General features: G+C 48.8%; 2 protein-coding genes across 8 annotated transcripts in view; one reads left to right on the forward strand and one right to left on the reverse strand.

Annotated features, from left to right (window-relative positions):
- Positions 1 to 1,570: 1,570 nt before the first annotated feature.
- On the reverse strand, positions 1,571 to 13,078 carry PPCS (phosphopantothenoylcysteine synthetase). Of its 6 annotated transcripts, none has more exons than XM_044996419.1 (3): positions 10,737 to 11,338; positions 10,359 to 10,462; positions 1,571 to 3,800 (listed from the first exon to the last, which is right to left on the reverse strand). In XM_044996419.1, the coding sequence occupies exons 1-3, from the start codon at positions 11,230 to 11,232 to the stop codon at positions 3,441 to 3,443; spliced, it is 960 nt and encodes a 319-aa protein (XP_044852354.1). In that variant the 5' UTR covers positions 11,233 to 11,338; the 3' UTR covers positions 1,571 to 3,440. The 6 variants fall into 6 exon arrangements, with proteins under 6 accessions (XP_044852354.1, XP_044852356.1, XP_044852355.1 ...); XM_044996421.1 differs by lacking the exon at positions 10,737 to 11,338 and adding an exon at positions 13,058 to 13,078 and having other exon boundaries at positions 1,590 to 3,800; XM_044996420.1 differs by lacking the exon at positions 10,737 to 11,338 and adding an exon at positions 11,576 to 11,707 and having other exon boundaries at positions 1,590 to 3,800.
- The window catches only part of ZMYND12 (zinc finger MYND-type containing 12), a 34,876-nt gene continuing 28,886 nt past the window's right edge, over positions 11,231 to 17,220 (forward strand). Inside the window, exon 1 of one of the 2 annotated variants that reach the window (XM_044996416.1) lies at positions 11,231 to 11,491. In XM_044996416.1, coding sequence (XP_044852351.1) covers positions 11,231 to 11,491 — 261 coding nt within the window. The remainder of the gene's footprint in view (positions 11,492 to 17,220) is intronic. The other variant, XM_044996418.1, reaches the window with a different exon arrangement.

Genomic DNA, 17,220 nt, shown 5'->3' on the forward strand with positions numbered 1-17,220 from the left:
GCTGCTTCATCTCTGCCTCCTTTCCCCTTCCCACATTCTCATTTCTCACTTTCATCTCCACCTTGCCCACCAGCTCTAATTTTCTCACTCTACTTCCCCACTCCTCTTATGCTCTATCTTCCCACAGGCCTATCCCCATCTCCTCATCCTTCTCTGTCACTTCTCTCTCCTTTGATATTTCCTCCATCCCAGGTTCTCCCTTTATCCCTTCCCTTCTCCCACTACCATGCACTTTTCACTGTTCTTTTTGCTCCCATTGCGGCCTGTATTTGCTCTACCATCATTGCTCTACCATCCTTTGGTGGCCTCTCTTTCTCCCACACTTCCCCACACCCATCATCCTCAAAGCTTCTCTCCCAGTCCTGTTACTTCCAACACCCCATCCCCACTCTCCATCTTTACTTTCCTCAAAAGAAACCGCCTTCTTCTATCTCAGGGGTCGGCAACCTTTCAGAAGTGGTGTGCCGAGTTTTCATTTATTCACTCTAATTTAAGGTTTTGCGTGCCAGTAATACATTTTAACGTTTTTAGAAGGTCTCTTTCTGTAAGTCTATAGTATATAACTAAACTATTGTTGTATGCACAGTAAATAAGGTTTTTAAAATGTTTTAAGACACTTCATTTTGTGAAAGCTATTTAGTACCCCCCCTTATTAATAGTTTTGCAAACGGCCAGTAGGTGGAGGCAGAAGCCTCCAAAAGGCCTCACGTACACAGTACCTTGAACTTTGTAACTAATCTTTCTTTTGCTGTCAAGAGACAGAAAAAGATTCCGCTTCAAGCCAGTCTTTCTTGAACAGATAACGTTGTTACGGGGCTTGACACCCACCACTGAAGTGTTAACACAGCATGGTCTTTGTCTGAAAGTATATAAAAAGCTTGTGAAACTTGTGTGCAGTAGAGTCTCCTGTATCCATTACAGAGCTCTCCTTTCTTCTGCAGAATAAAGCATTTTTTCCTTATCCCTGTCAGGCTGTTATTGGCTTTCAGCTAGGCAGACCCGATATTTCGGTAACAATTTAAAATTAAATTAAAATGCAGAGCCCCCTGGACTGGTGGCCAGGACCTGGGCAGCGTGAGTGCCACTGAAAATCAGCTCGCGTGCCGCCTTTGGCACCCGTGGTTCTATCTCCTTCTCTTTGTTATTTACTGCCCCCCATTCTCCTCAAATCTTCCCTATCCTACTTCCTCTTTAATTCAAACTCCCCACTCTTCTCCTCTCATTACAATTTCCCATCTTTGGGAACCTGCTGTTTCTTCCAACCCCATAACCTCTAACAATGCTGAGCCATGGATCAACAGCCCTACTCATCAAAACAGCTGCTCACTCACCTTCCCTCTCTACTCTCTCCATCAAGTTCCCCCTCTCCAATCTCCACCTCATCTCCTTTAACAACGTTCATGTATCTCCTTCACCCCATCCCAGCATTTGCTCCTTCTGTGATTTCCAATTTATTGACATTCAAGGCTTCTCAACCCCAATTCTCAACTCTGCTGACAACTCCCTCTACTCAGCACTCTCCCACCATGTGGTTCATCCCTCCAACCCCAATCCTGGCCCACCCCAACAGCTGCTTCCTCCACTCCCTCCCATGCTGCTGAGCGTTTCTGGTGCAAGTCCCATGATCCTGTTAAGCTCCTCCACTGCACATTTGTTGTCACCTCATTTGATTCTACCGACTTGCTGGCCAAGCAGCACTTCTTCTCCACTTCGACTCCCAAACCCATACCAAAAAACTTTCATCATTTGGACTCCCTCATTAAACTCCTACGAATCACACTTGACTTTTCTGAAAAAGATTGACAAGATGAGTCAGGGCCCCTCACCATATCACTGAAACTGAGGCACTCATCTGCTTTCTTCATCTACTCTCTCCACTAATCCCATACTACCCTTCATATTGATTGACCTTGTCCTGTTTTCACCACCTCCTCTGCCTCACTCTCTTTAGGTTCACTTCCCTCCCAGTATAAGCATTCCTTGACTGTTCAGTCTCCTGCCAGTCGAGCGTGACATGCAAAAGCCACTGCTTCCAGGAATTTTTGAAGGTCTTGGAATGAGCAGAGGCCACCTTGAGGAATTTTGAATTTCTCTATTAGTAGTTGAACTCTCAACCTCAGGGTCACATTCAATTTCCCTTTAAAAAAAACCACCAGTGAGTCTGTTTCAACATAATTTAAATTAACTTCCATGTTGCCCACAGAGGTACAGCTAACTGCAGTTACCACCTCTCCTCACAGTATGTTAGAACAGTAATTAAGGAATGTGTTTCAATGTGAACATAGCAATACAGTACATGAAAGCAGAATTGAAAGTAAGGAGTAAGTCCTCGCAGCAGGTATGATGCTTGTGGGCTGGCTCTGATTGGTGTCAATCTCTACATGCTCCACAGCATGCATTTCTCTGACCTTGTGTCACATACTGGAACCACGTGGCAGAAGATTATACCATTTTGCAAGGGTGACTAACCCATTAGCCAGCTTTTATTCCACCTTGGTTTCTTTGCCCACCAGGGATATTAGTTGGCAGCTGAGAGCACAGGTGTGGTTCATGGACATCCCTGATGCCTGCCCCTTCTACAGAGAGGGAGACCTGGGCACACACCTACCTCCACTGTGCCAGGTAACAGCTCCCTTTCACATCCTCCAGAACCTTCTGATGAGGTTCTAGCTGTACTTTCCCTCAACATCTACTCCTCTAAGGACTTCCTATCTGTGGCTCCATAAAATCACAAGACCTCCTTATCAACCTCCTTCTGTAACTGGCCAAAACAGTCATTTACCAAACCAGGAAGTAGCAGCTTGACAGGGAGGTTCACTGCAATTGCAGGGACTACTTCTGTTCCGATACTGTCTCACATCCAGAACGAGTTTCTCTGACTTCTTCACCTCCTTTGTGGCGCTATGGGTACTGTCCAGAGTTCTCTGCTCAATGTCCCCATATGGTTCCCATTTTACATCTTTGATTGAATCCCCCACCTTCCTATTTAATCATTTGTTGTCCCCTGCCTCTGTGACCCCTCTCCCATTTAAGGGGGTGGGGGAACGAATTTTGTTCTGATGGCCTCTGCCCACCCTTCTGGGACTTCAAAACGGGCTGCTACATGGAGTTTTGAAGAAGCAGAAACTGTAACATGCACACATCTATCCCTTGCTTCCCCACCCCCACACAAGGAGAAGATTAGGGAAAGACATCCCTCTCCTCTCTACAAACTTGTACAATACCATCCTTAGGGGAATGTTTTCATTTCAGTGTTTTGGGGTTGTTTTTTTTTACATAAGCAGCAAATAACTTATGAAGTCATGTATGAGCCAAACTATGTTGGATGTTCACACTTTTTACCTCATACACAATGCCTCAGATAGTGTTTTCCTCCATTTACTGCAATGAGATTTCCTCCAGTTCCACTCACACCCTCACAAAGTTCAATTTGTTTCTGATCATTCAGAGCTAGAACAAGCTGGTCCTTTCCTTTCAGAGTGTTGTTCATCTATAAATGCAGTGTGTCGAGACTGAAGATGGCTCACTATCTTCTCCTCTATTTCCACGCCTTGTGCTATTTCTTCATTAGAAAGTGATAACTTAGTTTCCGAGTCTTTGGTTACAATAAGAACAGATGTTCTCCGTGAATCAAGGACATTTGCTATCACCACCTGATGACGATATGTCTCCAGAGCCTTCCGTGATTTATCAATTAAGATGGAGGGATCAGTTTCTAACTTAAAGGAAATAACGAATGCTTCAGGAGCCCATTCTTTGACTAGAGGAGACAGCATTTTTGGCACCATCTTCATCGTGATCTGCATTGGGGGAAAAAATTCAGTAGATGCTAGAAGTTTCAGTACACGTTAGTATGACATTTAAATATGAGCGATAAAGACAGCGAATAGGGATGTGCCATTTTCACATCACATTATGCCTAACAGTTCTGGGCTGTTTTACACTTAGGAATTATTTCCAAAATGCCATTCTGGAGGATCAAAGGTGTCATTAACGTACCTGCATAGTGAAACTCATTTTGGGTACCAGTTTGGATAACAAAAATGAGGATCTACTTAGCAGACAAATCAGCACAAATAGTATCAACATTCAAGCTCCTGCTATCCAGAAGCTAAATTCATCCCTCATCTATTACTGGGGGAGACGTTAACCACAACGTTTATAACAATAATTCTATTTGAAACTGAATTTTCAAACCTATAAAATACACATACATAATCAGATGTACTTGAAAATTGGTATTGCAGTTCAGGAAGTGAGATCTATGGTACAAATTTGGGGTCATTTGGTGAAGGAGTTCCCAAGATACAGTGCTCCAAAAAAATGCAGAAGCTTCAGAGGGGCTGAGCTGGACTACAGAAGCCAGACTACAGCCATGTCTTGTTTAATTTCTCATTTAAATAAAAGGGAAATTAACAATCACAACTGTATTAATATGAAGTTATGGTTCCAGATACTCCACAAGGTCCAATGCTCCTCATGCCCAAAGGCTACATGAGATGCTGATTCTCACGGCAGCAAGTCTGAAAGACAATTTGGAACCGAAAGTGAGGTGGTACCAAGATGGCAGGAGACAAAGGGTTCGTGTCAAGGCAAGCCCAAGGCAGGGTTCAGCATTGAGAGTTGAGTGGGACTAGAAGTACTGGAGTTGGTATCTATTTGAGTGATCTACAATAAAGATTCCTGGTGAGGAGTTGTGGGTCTTAGTAACTGCCAGGAAGACGGCCTTTGCATACTGCTTTGTGTGGACTTAGCACTGGAGTACCTTGGAAGGTATGGGAACAAATATGACCTGTCCAGAGAGCCAAAATAAGCTGCGGACCACCATAGGACCGAGACAGCCATCACCAGCGGGTGTTATAGGAGGAAAGCTTGCTATGCCATGCCCATCCAAGAGGGGGCACATTTGCAGTGAGTCCCTTCTACAGTGAATAGTCTTTGTTCAATTAATATGGGATGAGATTAAATACTTGCAAAATGTATGTTAATGGATGGGATGGAAGAATCCAAGTATTTCAGATGAAGTAAATATCCTAGTATTGACTGAATAGGAGCTCAAGCTGTTGGTTGCCCACAAGAACCTTTTCCACTGATTATCATACCACCACCACATTGATTGTTTGCTGGAGATTAATAGAAGTGGTTGGTTGGTTGTTTTTAACAGGACTGTCTTTTGAAGCAGAGAGAGTCTGTGGTCCAACTGGCAAATCTGACCATTCTGGGTCACCAGGTCTGGACTTGTGAAGACAGAAATTTCTTCTGATAGTTGCAGATCTGAGAACTACTGTTGCCTTGCCCAGGCCAGGCCAATCATAACAACCCTGGTTTTGTCTTGTTTGATTTTCTTGAGAATTCTCTGAGTTAGAGGAAGGGGAGTGGGGGGATGCATAGAGCAGACCTATTCCCCAGTCTAGATGAAATGCATCCAAGATGGACTGATTGTCTGCTTCTGCCCTGGAGCAAAACCTAAGGCATTTGGAGTTGTCTTGTTGCAAAGAGTTTTATGTCTGGATACCCCCACCAGGAGTAGATATTGTTTGCAATCAAGTCCTTGAGTGCCCACTCATAATTATGGTGTAAGTTTCTACTCAGCTGATCTGCTAATACAGTAACTCTTCACTTAATGTTGTAGTTATGTTCCTGAAAAATGCAACTTTAAGTGTAATGATGTTAAGTGAATCCAATTTCCCCATAAGAATTAATGTAAAGGGGGGGGGGGTTAGGTTCCAGGGAAATAATTTTTTTGCCATACAGTACAATACTATAGTTGGGAGGTGCCCCCGGCTTACCCCACACAGGCACAGCCCACTGGCACTGGAGACAATGAGGCAGGCAAGGAGGCTGAAGGTGCTGTAGACTAGGAGAAGCACATTGCGCAGCAGCCGCAGCAGCTTCCCCTACTCTGCAAGCACCCTCGGCCTGCCCACTCCACCCCTTCCCCCAAACCCCCACCCTTAACCGGCCTCTTCTTCCCCCTCTCCCCCTTTACTCCGCATGCTGCGTCCTCGCTCCTCCCCCTCCCTCCCACCCGTGGCAATCAGCTGGCTTGCAACGTTCAGGAAGCGGAGGGGGGAGGGGAGCCTGCACACCAAGTCCTCGCTCCTCCCCCCTCCCTCCTGAATGCCGCAAGCCAGCTGATTGCCATTGGCAGGAGGTGGAGGAGAGGAAAGGTGCTGATCTGTGGGGTCTGCCAGTGGGTGGGAGGCGCTGGGGGGGAGGGGGACATAGGGGAGCTGATACAGGGGCTACCAGCTGTGGACAAAGCAGGCAGCCAAACGACGTTATAGCAAAGCATTGCACAACTTTAAATGGAGCATGTTCCGTAATTGAGCAGGGACATAAGATTGAAACAACGTTAAGCGAGAGGACGTTGAGTGGGGAGTTACTGTGTGTTGTCCTTGCCTGTAAAAGTGAAGAGCTATGGGATACATTTGGTGTACCTTGCAACACTCCCACAAAGCCATGGCCTCTTTGCAGTTGGCTGGATTTGCTCCCTTGCTTGTTCACATAAAACATTGTCAGTAACTGCCTGAAACACTCTGTCCTGAAGGTGGGAAAGAAATCCATAGTTTTTCTCCCAGAAATGCAAGTGACTACATTCAGACTACTACAAGAGGGACAGGAACACCTCCTTGGAGAGTGTTATATTCTCATAAACATATTGTCTGTATTTGGTATACAGCACGTTCTTAATCAGTGTTGTCTGGTTCTCACCTTAGGGGAGCATAAGAATTTACATATGTTGCCAAAGCCACAAGGCCCATCAGCTTGAGAAAGAACATCACTGGAGTTGTCCTCCAATATATCTATTGCTGTAAGGATTGTAAAATATCTTTCTTCTGGGAAAAAAGCTCTGCCTTTTTGAGAATCCAGAATTGCCTCAATAAAAGATACTATCTGGACTGGAGTTCTGTGTGAGTCTTCCAGTTTATCTTGAGTCAAAGTGTTAGGAACTCATATTTGCGACATAGCTATTGCTAGATCTTCCTGTGAGGAAACACTAATGAGCCAATCATCTAAGTAAGGGTAGATCTGGAAAACCTGATCTCTCTTGCAGTAGACCCTGCATCTTTTAGTTTATCTAGAAACCTCAACTGTTCTAGAGCTAAAGAGCCCTTCCCCATCAAATAGAAAGTCTTTTACTTGGGTTCTTGTCTCTGAAGGGAGTCTGGACAACTGCAGACTCCAATGGTGCCTCATGGTGATCACAGATGCTAATGCTCTGGATGTCATATCTGAAGAATTGAAAGATGCTCTCAATCAAGTGAACTTTTGTAATCAGTCTGTTGTCTAGTTTTGTCTGCTCTTCCGGTAGTAACTGTGCAAACTATACTCCTTGGGGAATTCTGCGCTACTGTACATGTGCAGAATTTATGTCCCCCACAGATTTCTCTGCTTTCTCGCAGTAAAATGATTTTCTGACGGGGAAGCAAAGGGAAGCCACAAGAGTGGTCATGCGACCCTCTCCAGCAGTATGTTTCGGGTGCCCTGGGCAGCTGGCAGAGAGGTAAATCACTGTGGGGCAAGGGGCGGACTAGGGAAGATCCAGCTGGTGGCACTTACCCTGTGCCGGGCTCAGCTGCTAGTCCCGGCTGGGCTGGGGAGGACAGGACTTCCTCTTCCCCTGCACGACATCCCGGGCCGTGTCAGACCCACCCCCAGATTTCTCCCCTGGCTGTAGGAAGCTCTGCAAACTCTATTCCCACACATACAACCGCACTTCCTGCTCCTATCCCTCTCTGCTGCAGTGGGAGGGATCACTGTACAGGGAGCTGCTCCCCCATCCTCCCAACCCCTGTGCATCCAGACCCCCTCATACCCAGACCTTCCCGCAGAGCCTCACCCCCCACATTCAGAACACCCCCCCCATGAGCCCCACTCTGCTTGCACCTGGACTACCCTGATGAGCCACCCGCACTTGGATCCCCACCCAACTGAGCCCCACTCCCCCAGCATCTGGACCCCCCCCCGCTGAGCCCATCACACCCAGAACCCCCTGCCAAGCTCTATCCCCTCCCACACCCAGACCACCCACACTGAGCCCCAACCACCTTCACCTGGACCCCCCTGCAGAGTCCCATTACCATTGCACCCAGAACTCCCCAACAAATCCCTGTGCACCTGGATCACCCACTGAGCCGCCCACACCCAGATTGCCCCACACAGAACCCTCTCAACCCACCACTACATCCCCACACACTAAGCCCTGCCTTGCTGAGCCTGCCTGCCCACATCTGGTGCACCTGGCATGGAGGAGCAGGGCCCAGAGTGTTTCTGGGGCAGGCCCTGTCCTTGCGCTGTGCCAGGTCTGGGTGCAGCCTCACTGCTGAGTCTGTCTCGGGGGGGAACTGCACAGTGATCTCCCACCTCTGTGAAGCCAATGGACTATGCTCCTCAATGCCATGCTGGAGCCTCTACAATTATTTGACAAATAAAATTTGCAGAATTTTAAAATATTGTGCGCAGAATTTTTAATTTTTTGGCACAGAATGCCCTCTGGAGTAAAATATCTTCTCCCATAAGTGATATTGATAGCTTGGACTGGCTGATAACTGGCATGTGGCAGAGAATACCTTTCTACAAAGAGCACCTAATTTCTTACTCTTTTTATTTGAAAGGGTACAGCAGACTTGACTGCCTTTAGGTCTTTGCAGGGCCACTACCACTACCAATGAATCTGCATAGGGCTGGACTAACCAGAAGCTCTGAGGCAGTTGGTATAACTTGTCAGCCTTTTTTTTTGAAATTGTTGGTCCAGATGCTGGATTTAATCCAGTATTTTTTGCTGGTTGGAACAAATCATCTAGGACTGACTGGGGTAATTTTACTCCTAGTGGGTGAATCCAGAATATCAAAAACTGGGTATGTGATTTCCTCTAATACAACAGAAGGGATGTTCAGGGTTGTAGCCATCCTTTCTATAATGTTATGCTGTCTATAAATTTGTATTTTCTGGAAGATGCTCCCGCATTGTCATCCAGTGATGTCTGAACCTCCACATCCATATCCGTGTCTTCATCAGGACCTTCTATTTCTTCTTCAGGGAGTATCTAGGATTAATGAAGGAGACCTTTCCTTTGGTACTAGCAAGAGTGGTGGAACCTTTCCGCTGAATCTTGTGAGAGCAGGCTCCTTTAATAACTGCCTGGAGAAAGGCCAAACCAGCCCCATTGCCTGTGGAGATCATAATCCATGGGTGAAGGAAGGTGAATTTGAGGGCTGAAAGATCAGAACTGGAAGACTTGAGAACTTTTTCTAGATGCCCTGATTTGTTCCCTGGATAACAAACTGGTTTGGAGGAACAAGGAGAGTTGGGCATGTGAGCACTTCAGCAGGCACTGCTATTAGAAGGTTCCATCAGTCCAAGCTTCACTGTTTGCACATCCTGACAGTGTACATGTACAGAGGCTACTCAAAGAAGAATAAATACAGAAGACAGCTTCTGGAAGGAAAGAACACCTTGCTTCATTCTTCAATGATCCCTTCAGGCTACATACAGGAGACAGCTACCTCTGCAACCTGCTAGTACAAGTCTAGGTCTCAGAGGTTAGGGCACTGGACTAGGAATCACAAGGACTGGGTTCTATTCCCACCTCTATCACTGACCTACTGTGTGATCTTAAGCAAATCACTTCCCTTCTCTGCATCTCAGTTTTCCTTCTCACCTTTTATCTAGTTTGTCCAGCTAGACTATAAGCTATTTAGAGCAGGAACTGTCTCCTCCCTCATGTTCACAAAGAGCCTGTCCCAACTGGGACTGAATCTCAACTGGGGCTTCCAAGTGCTACCAGAATATAAATAACTAATAATGGAGAGTGAGTTGTTGCCATGGAGGAATTACATGAGAAAGGATGATTAAAAAAGGAATCTGGAGATCCCAGTAAAATAGCTATCAGAAAGGAAGCCTTTAATAAAGAGAAGACTCAAGAACAAAACCACAGGAGAAAGAGGCAGACTTAGGCTTTCATTGACTGCCAATCTAATGAATAGGCATGACTGGTTTGGTAGACGCTATAGTGGTGCCATAGCACACTGTTTTCAAAGTGCTGAGCCGTTGTAACAACGGCTCAGCACTTTGAAAACACTGTGCTATGGCCTCTTGGTCCCTGTGAGATGAGTATTAACACTCCAGGTTTGTATATGAACTCTCAGACATACAGGAGTAAGTGACTTGCGCAAGGTAACTTAATAAGTCAGTTTGAGATCAGGTAATATGGCCCAGGAGTCCTGGCTCCTCACAGAGCGCTAGTAGCACACCAAATCAAGAAGCCAGATTTTGCTCCACATCACACTTTTGGCAAGCAAGATCCAACAAGGGACACAGAGCAAGGCCCAGTGCCCAAGAGAAAATGCATCACCTGCAGGGGACCCTCAGAGGACTGGATCTTGTGCTCAGGCATCTCTGATGCTGGGATGTAGAAATCTGACACGGCTGCTGCCAGGTAGAACATCACACTGGAGCCTGTGGGTAAAGGAGCCAGAATCACCGATGGCCCCAGGCAGGGCTGATCCCACCCCAGCAATGCCAGGACCTCCCCAAACAGGGATGACCCCTCCACCACACGGTCATCCTAGCTCAGCCCAAGGGTCCATCTACCCCAGCAGTATCTGGCCAGTGCGAGATACCGCAGACAGGACTAATTCCCACCCCGAGGTCAGAACCCCACAAACATGACTGACCCCCAGTCCCACGCCCGTAGGGCGGCTGCCCGCCCCTTCTCCAAGCCGCCCCGTACCGAAGGGCGCCAGGGCCCTGGCGGCGGCCCGCAGCAGCGCCAAGTACTCGGTGAGGCTGGTGAACTCGAGTGGCAGGAGCGCGCCTGCCTCCTTGGCGCGCTGGTACCCGAGCAGCGCGGGAACGAGCCCCGGCAGCGCGTCTGGGTCAGCAGCAACGCTAGGCCCCGGGTGTACGCGCAGAGCGTCCAAGAGAGCGGGACCCGGAGGCGGGAGCGCGCGCGCCCAGGGGAAGGCGGAGCGCGCACGATGCAGGAAGCAGACGCCGTATCCGGCGCGCACGAGGCGCTCGGCCGAGGCCGCCCCGCGCCGCCCGCTGCTGAAGTTCTCCAGAAAGCGCACGGCGCGTGCCTCCAGCGGCACCTGGGTCCCGCCTGACGTCACCAGCGCTACGCGCCGCCCGCGCTCTCTCTGCGCCTCTGCCCAGGCCCGCACGCGCTGCTCCGCCTCCAGCGCGGCCGGCCCGGGGCTGTCTGTGCTAGTCGCCGCCGCCGCCATGCCGGCTCGCGTGTCCGCTTCCGCATCGGAAGTTGCCACCCGGCCGCGTCCCGGAAACGCCCAGCGGGCTGCCCCGTCACGCCGGAAGCGCCTGGTTGCTCGGCAACGCGCCGCTTCCCGGCAACGTCGGCCGGGGCGGGAGGATGAACGTGCAACAGCTGGTGCCCCTGGCGCTGCCTCGGGGGCGGCCGCTGAGCTGCGAGCTGTGCGGCGGCCCGGCCCAGCTGCGCTGCGGAGCCTGCCACGTCACCTATTACTGGTGAGCGCCGGGCGCTGCGCCTCCGACCGTCCGCTGCCCCGTCTCCCCCTCAGACCGCCCGGCGTCCAGCCCCAGGCTCCTCACCCGCCAGCTCCCTGGCCACGTCCCTCCTCATTTCCCCCCTCCCAGATCAGCTTTCCACGGCTGTGGGGGGAGGAGCAGGGACGGGGCGCGTTCCAGGGAGGGGACGGGAAGAGGCGGGGTGGAGGGGCGGCCTTGGGGGAAGGGGTAGGGGGGGCGGAGCAAGAGCAGGAAGAGGCGGGGGAACTTGGGGGGAGGTGTAAAGTGGGAGTCGGGCTCCCCTTGGGTAGGGAAGGAAGTCGGCGCCTAAGCCTGAGTCTATTTGCATAATGCTAAAGACCTGCTAATATCCAGTGGCTGGAAGCTGAAGTTAGATAAATTCAGACTATGGTGTAAATGTTTAGCCATGAGTGTAATTAATGATTGGAACAGTTTACCAAGGGTTGTGATGGATTCTCCATCACTGGGAATGTTTAAATCAGGGGTAGGCAACCTGCAGCACACAAGCTGATATTCAGTGGCACTCACACTGCCCGGCTCCTGGCCACGTCTGGCTCTGGTTTTTTGCCACTCCAAGCAACAACAAAAAAGGGGGGGTGGGGTAGCCAGAGCAGCAAAGCGGGGGGCGGGAAAAAACACGGAGCGGCAAAGGGGGGGGACAACACAAAAACACGGAGCCGCAAAGCAGGGGAGGGAACAATTACATGGCACAGCTGGAGCGGCAGGTGGGGAGACAAAACAAAAACGGCACAGCCGGCAAAGCGGGGGAAAAAAAACTAAACAAAAAAACCCTACAGGGGGGCCGGAGCCAGGTGCAGGGGGACTCCCTGTGCTGCAAAGTATGTGCCCGGTCTAGTGGAGGGGTGGGGGTGGGAGCGGGGGGCAGAGAGAAGGGGGGCGGCCAGCACTTCAACCGGGTGCTCGCCACGCGGCCCTGACCACCGCGCCGCCTGCCGGGAGGGCTCCACTCCGGTTGGCAGGGAGGGAAGGACACAGGCTGCCTTGCTGAGTTTGCTGCAGGGCACTCCCCTCTGTGCCGCCACCCCCTACAGGGCTGCCGAAGCAGCAAACAAGCAAAAAAAAAAGCAGCCATGCCGTCCTAGGTTTGCCTAAGGGCATTGTGACCAAATGGATAAGCCATGAGTTTGTAAAAAAAATTATACAAAATGGACCAGTAGCATAATATGTTGATCTCTATATTAAAATAAAAGGTTAGAAGTTTATAGCCAAATGCAGATACCAAGCAATGCTCTTGGCCAATGAGGCTAACTGAGTGTTGTGACAAAGTTCCTTCTCTACCTTGATGGGTCCTGCACTTATTGGCAGATTTGCTCACCTCAGTGATCTTCCCCACAGTCTGAGTCAACTTCTCCTGTGTCTGATCAGGAGTTGGGAGGAACCCGGGCCCACCCTCTACTCCGGGTTCCAGCACAGGGCCCTGTGGATTGCAGCTGTCTAGAGTGCCTCCTGTAACAGCTGCATGACAGCTACAACTCCCTGGGCTACTTCCCCATGGCCTCCTCCAAACACCTTCTTTATCCTCACCACAGGACCTTCCTCCTGGTGTCTGACAACGCTTGTACTCCTTAGTCCTCCAGCAGCTCTCACTCTCAGCTCCTCACACACTCTAGCTCCCTCTGGTCTGACTGGAGTGAGCTCCTTTTTAAACCCAGGTGCCATGATTAGCCTGCCTTGATTGGCTGCAGGTGTTCTAATCAGCCTGTCTGCCTTAATTGGTTCTAGCAGGTTCCTGATTACTCTAGTGCAGCCCCTGCTCTGGTCACTCAGGGAACAGAAAACTACTCATCCAGTGACCAATATATTTGCCCTCGACCAGACTGTACCCCACTGGTTTGGGGCTGTCACAGTGTCCAGAAACAAGTGGGTTTGAACAGAATTCATAGATTTTGAAGCTTCATTACAAATGGCAGGCAAACTGTCTTAATCAGAGGATCTGAAGTAACCTCTGTCAATTCTTGTTGCTTCCTCCAACCAATAATCATCATCTTTGTCCAGTCCTCTCCCCTAGATGCTGAATAGGTCATTCCGCTTCACCAACTAATTTGGATGAGATGGAAGTTTGTGGGTGGGTGTCATTACATGCTGGAAATATCAGAGCCCCTATTTTCCCACAATCCTCCTAATGCCCCATGTTATCAATATGCCATAATGAAGTGTGGGTATGAAAGTGGGGAAGGAGACACAAATGTGTCAGTAAATCATAGTTATGAACAAGAAATGATAATATCTCACCCGGCCACCTAGACTGGTCAGTCTGCTGCACAGTATTCTTTCTCTATATTCTTCCATAGGTTCCAACTACTTCCAGAGGCAAACCAATAACACATGTCTTTTTCTCTAATGAGAGAGGTGTTTCCTAACAATAAATCAAAGGGGGTAATGGGCAGTTCATGACAAAGTTCTTTATTTCTATTTCCAGCCCAAAGACTCAATATAGAATTCACTTATTCATTTTTTTGCTGAAGTGGAGTTAAGGTTGCTGCTGCATAATATGGTCTTCTGCACCCAATACCTTTCTGAACATGGGATTTCAATGCCCCGAACTCAAACATTAGAAAACAGTTAAGCTTTCCCCACATACTCCCAAAAAGAGCATTACTGTTAAAAATCAGGACATGCACAGTTAAGAATCATAGAAACATAAGGTTAGAAGGAACTGCAAGAGTCATCTAATCTAACTTCCTGCCAATATGCAGGATTTGTTGTGTCTAAACCATCTTAAACAGATGGCTATCCAGCCTCCTTTTGAAAACCTCCAGTGAAGGAGATCTCCAGAGGTGTCTGTTCCATTGTCCTGCTGTTCTTACAGTTAGGAAGATTTTTCTGAGATTTAATCTAAATCTGCTCTGCTGGAGTTTGAACCCATTGCCTCTTATCCTGCCTTCTGTGGGAAAAGAGAACAATTTTTCTATGTCTTTTTTTGTGGCAGTTTCTGAAGTCCGCTATAATATCCCACCCCCCTCCATCTCCTCTTTTCCAAACTAAACATACCCAATTCCTTCAGCCTTTGCTTGTATGGTTTGCATTCCATCCATTTGATCATCTTTGTCACTTGCCTCTGGATCCTTTCCAGTTTCTCTACATCCTTTCTATGCATTGGTGACCAAAATTGGACACAGTACTCCAGCGAGGCGTAACCAGCGCTGATTAGAGCGGTGCTATTACCTCCCATGACTTGCATGCTATGTCTCTTAATGCAACCTAAAATTGCATTTACTTTTTTTTGCAACAGCATCACATTGCTGACTCATGCTGAGGTTGTGCTGCACCAAAACTCCCAGATCTTTCTCACCAGTGCTGCTGCCGAGCTAGTTTCCCCCCATTCTATGTGTGTCCATTTGGTTTTTCTTCCCTACGTGTAGCACCTTACATTTGTCTTTGTTGAATTTCATTTTATGGTCTATTGCTCAGTTCTCCAATTTGTCAAGATCCCTCTGAATTGTAGCTGTATCTTCCAAAGTATTGGCAACCCCTATTTACCTGCCCCTGGAAATTTCCACTCTTGCATCCGATGAAGTGGGCATTCACCCACGAAAGCTCATGCTGCAAAACGTCTGTTAGTCTATAAGGTGCCACAGGATTCTTTGCTCCTTCTAGCTTTGTGTAATCTGCACACTTGGACAGTGTGCTCTGTATACCTACAGCCAGGTCATTAATAAAAATGTTAAACAACACTGGACCAGAACAGATCCCTGTGGAATCCCACTTGAGACTTCCCTCCAATCCAACATCATTTCATTAATAGTTACTCTTTGTTTGCAGTTGCTTAACCAATTGTGTATCCACTTAGTGGTAGTTCTGTTGAACCTGCATTTCTCCTGGTGCTTCTTCATACACAACATAATCTTTCTCTGCCCCTGTAAGGATGATAAAAACAACGAGGAGTCCTTGTGGCATCTTAGGCCTGGTCTACACTAGGACTTTAATTCGAATTTAGCAGCGTTAATTCGAATTAACCGTGCACCCGTCCACACCAGGAAGCCATTTAATTCGACATAGAGGGCTCTTTAGTTCGACGGGGGGAGTAGCACTAAATTCGACATGGCTATGTCGAATTAGGCTAGGTGTGGATGCAAATCGAACTTAGTAGCTCCGGGAGCTATCCCACAGTGCACCACTCTGTTGACGCTCTGGACAGCAGTCCGAGCTTGGATGTTCTGACCAGCCACACAGGAAAAGCCCCGGGAAAATTTGAATTCCTTTTCCTGTCTGGACAGTTTGAATCTCATTTCGTGGTTGGACATCGGGGCGAGCTCAGCAGCACCGGCAGCAATGCAGAGCTCTCCAGCAGAGGAGTTCATGTAATCTCTGAATAGAAAGAGGGACCCAGCATAGAGTGACCGGGAAGTCTTGGATCTGATCGGTGTGTGGGGTGAGGAGTCTGTGCTTTCGGAGCTGTGCTCCAAAAAACGGAATGCAAAGACCTATGGGAAGGTCTCCAAAGCCATGAGAGACAGAGGATACAGGTGGGATGCAATGCAGCGCCGCGTGAAATCAAGGACCCCAGACAAGGCTACCAAAAAATCAAAGCGGCAAACGGACGCTACGGAGCCTGCCACCACTGCCCCACCAGTGACCGTGGACTCTGACGATGGGACAGTGTCGACGGACAGTTCCTTGGCGATGTTCGCGGACGGGGAAGATGAGGAAGGGTTTGTGGAGGACGAGGCAGGCGACAGCATTTACAACGCTGTTTCCCCGACAGCCAGGATCTCTTCATCACCTTCACGGAGATCCCCTACCAACCCTCCCCGGCCATTAACCCGGACCCTGAATCAGGGGAAGGAGCAGTCGGTAAGTGCTTTAAACATGTAAACTTTTGTTCTTAATATAACAGGAATCTGAAGTATGTGTAAAAGAGGTCTCTGTATATATGGGGATAGAACAGAAATCATCCAGGGAGATCTCCACGAAGCTCTCCTGGAGGAAATGGAAAAGCCTCCGCAGGAGGTTCCTGGGGAGAGCTGCCTTACTGGGTGCTCCGTGGTAGCACAATTTTCCGCGCCAGGCTTTATTGAGGTTTTCTGGAAGCATTGCCTCCATAATACTGGCAGCATAGGCCCCTGGGTTGTGCTGGCTTTCACGCAGCATGCGCTCTCTATCTCCTTCAGTGACCCTCCTCAGGGCGATCTCGCTCGGCGACTCCTGCATCTAATTAGGAAAATTACCGTAATGTTACGCCTGGTCCAAAGTATTTTAAAAAAATCTCCGGACAGACGGCGTAGCAGAGAGTCAGCACGCTGCTGCGTGACAAGCGTAACGGAAAGCCAAAGAATCAAATGGACGGTCACAGGGGGGGGGGGACTGAGGACACAAGCTATCCCACAGTTCCCGATGTGTCCGAAAATCATTTGCATTCTTGGCTGAGCTCCAAATGCTTCTAGGGTCAAACACAGTGTCCGCGGTGGTTCAGGGCATAGCTCGTCAATGTACAGCCACCCCCAGAAGGAAAAGGGAAAGAAATCGTCTCTTGACTCTTGTAAATGTCACCCTATGTGTACTGAATGCTGCTGGTAGACGCGATGCTGCGGCACGCTACGGTAGCATTCTCGGCCCCCTCCCCCGCCTCATGGGTGACTGACGATGCAATACGACTGGTACCCGTTCTCATCATCAGCCTTGTGGCAGATGGTGTAGTGCAGTAGGTTTGCTACCCGTCCTCATCATCAGCCCATAAGTAGACAGCC

The sequence above is a fragment of the Mauremys mutica genome, chromosome 21 (genome assembly GCF_020497125.1).
Source record: "Mauremys mutica isolate MM-2020 ecotype Southern chromosome 21, ASM2049712v1, whole genome shotgun sequence".
In the NCBI taxonomy this organism is placed as follows: domain Eukaryota; kingdom Metazoa; phylum Chordata; order Testudines; family Geoemydidae; genus Mauremys; species Mauremys mutica.

Excerpts from the sequence above, each read along its gene's own strand:
- PPCS (XM_044996419.1), bottom strand. The coding sequence starts at position 11,232 with ATGGCGGCGGCGGCGACTAGCACAGACAGCCCCGGGCCGGCCGCGCTG. Across the intron at positions 10,463-10,736 it reads CAGGGCCCTGGCGCCCTTCG|GCTCCAGTGTGATGTTCTAC; the intron begins GTACGGGGCGGC and ends CTTTACCCACAG. Across the intron at positions 3,801-10,358 it reads CCTCTGAGGGTCCCCTGCAG|ATCACGATGAAGATGGTGCC; the intron begins GTGATGCATTTT and ends CCCCCAATGCAG.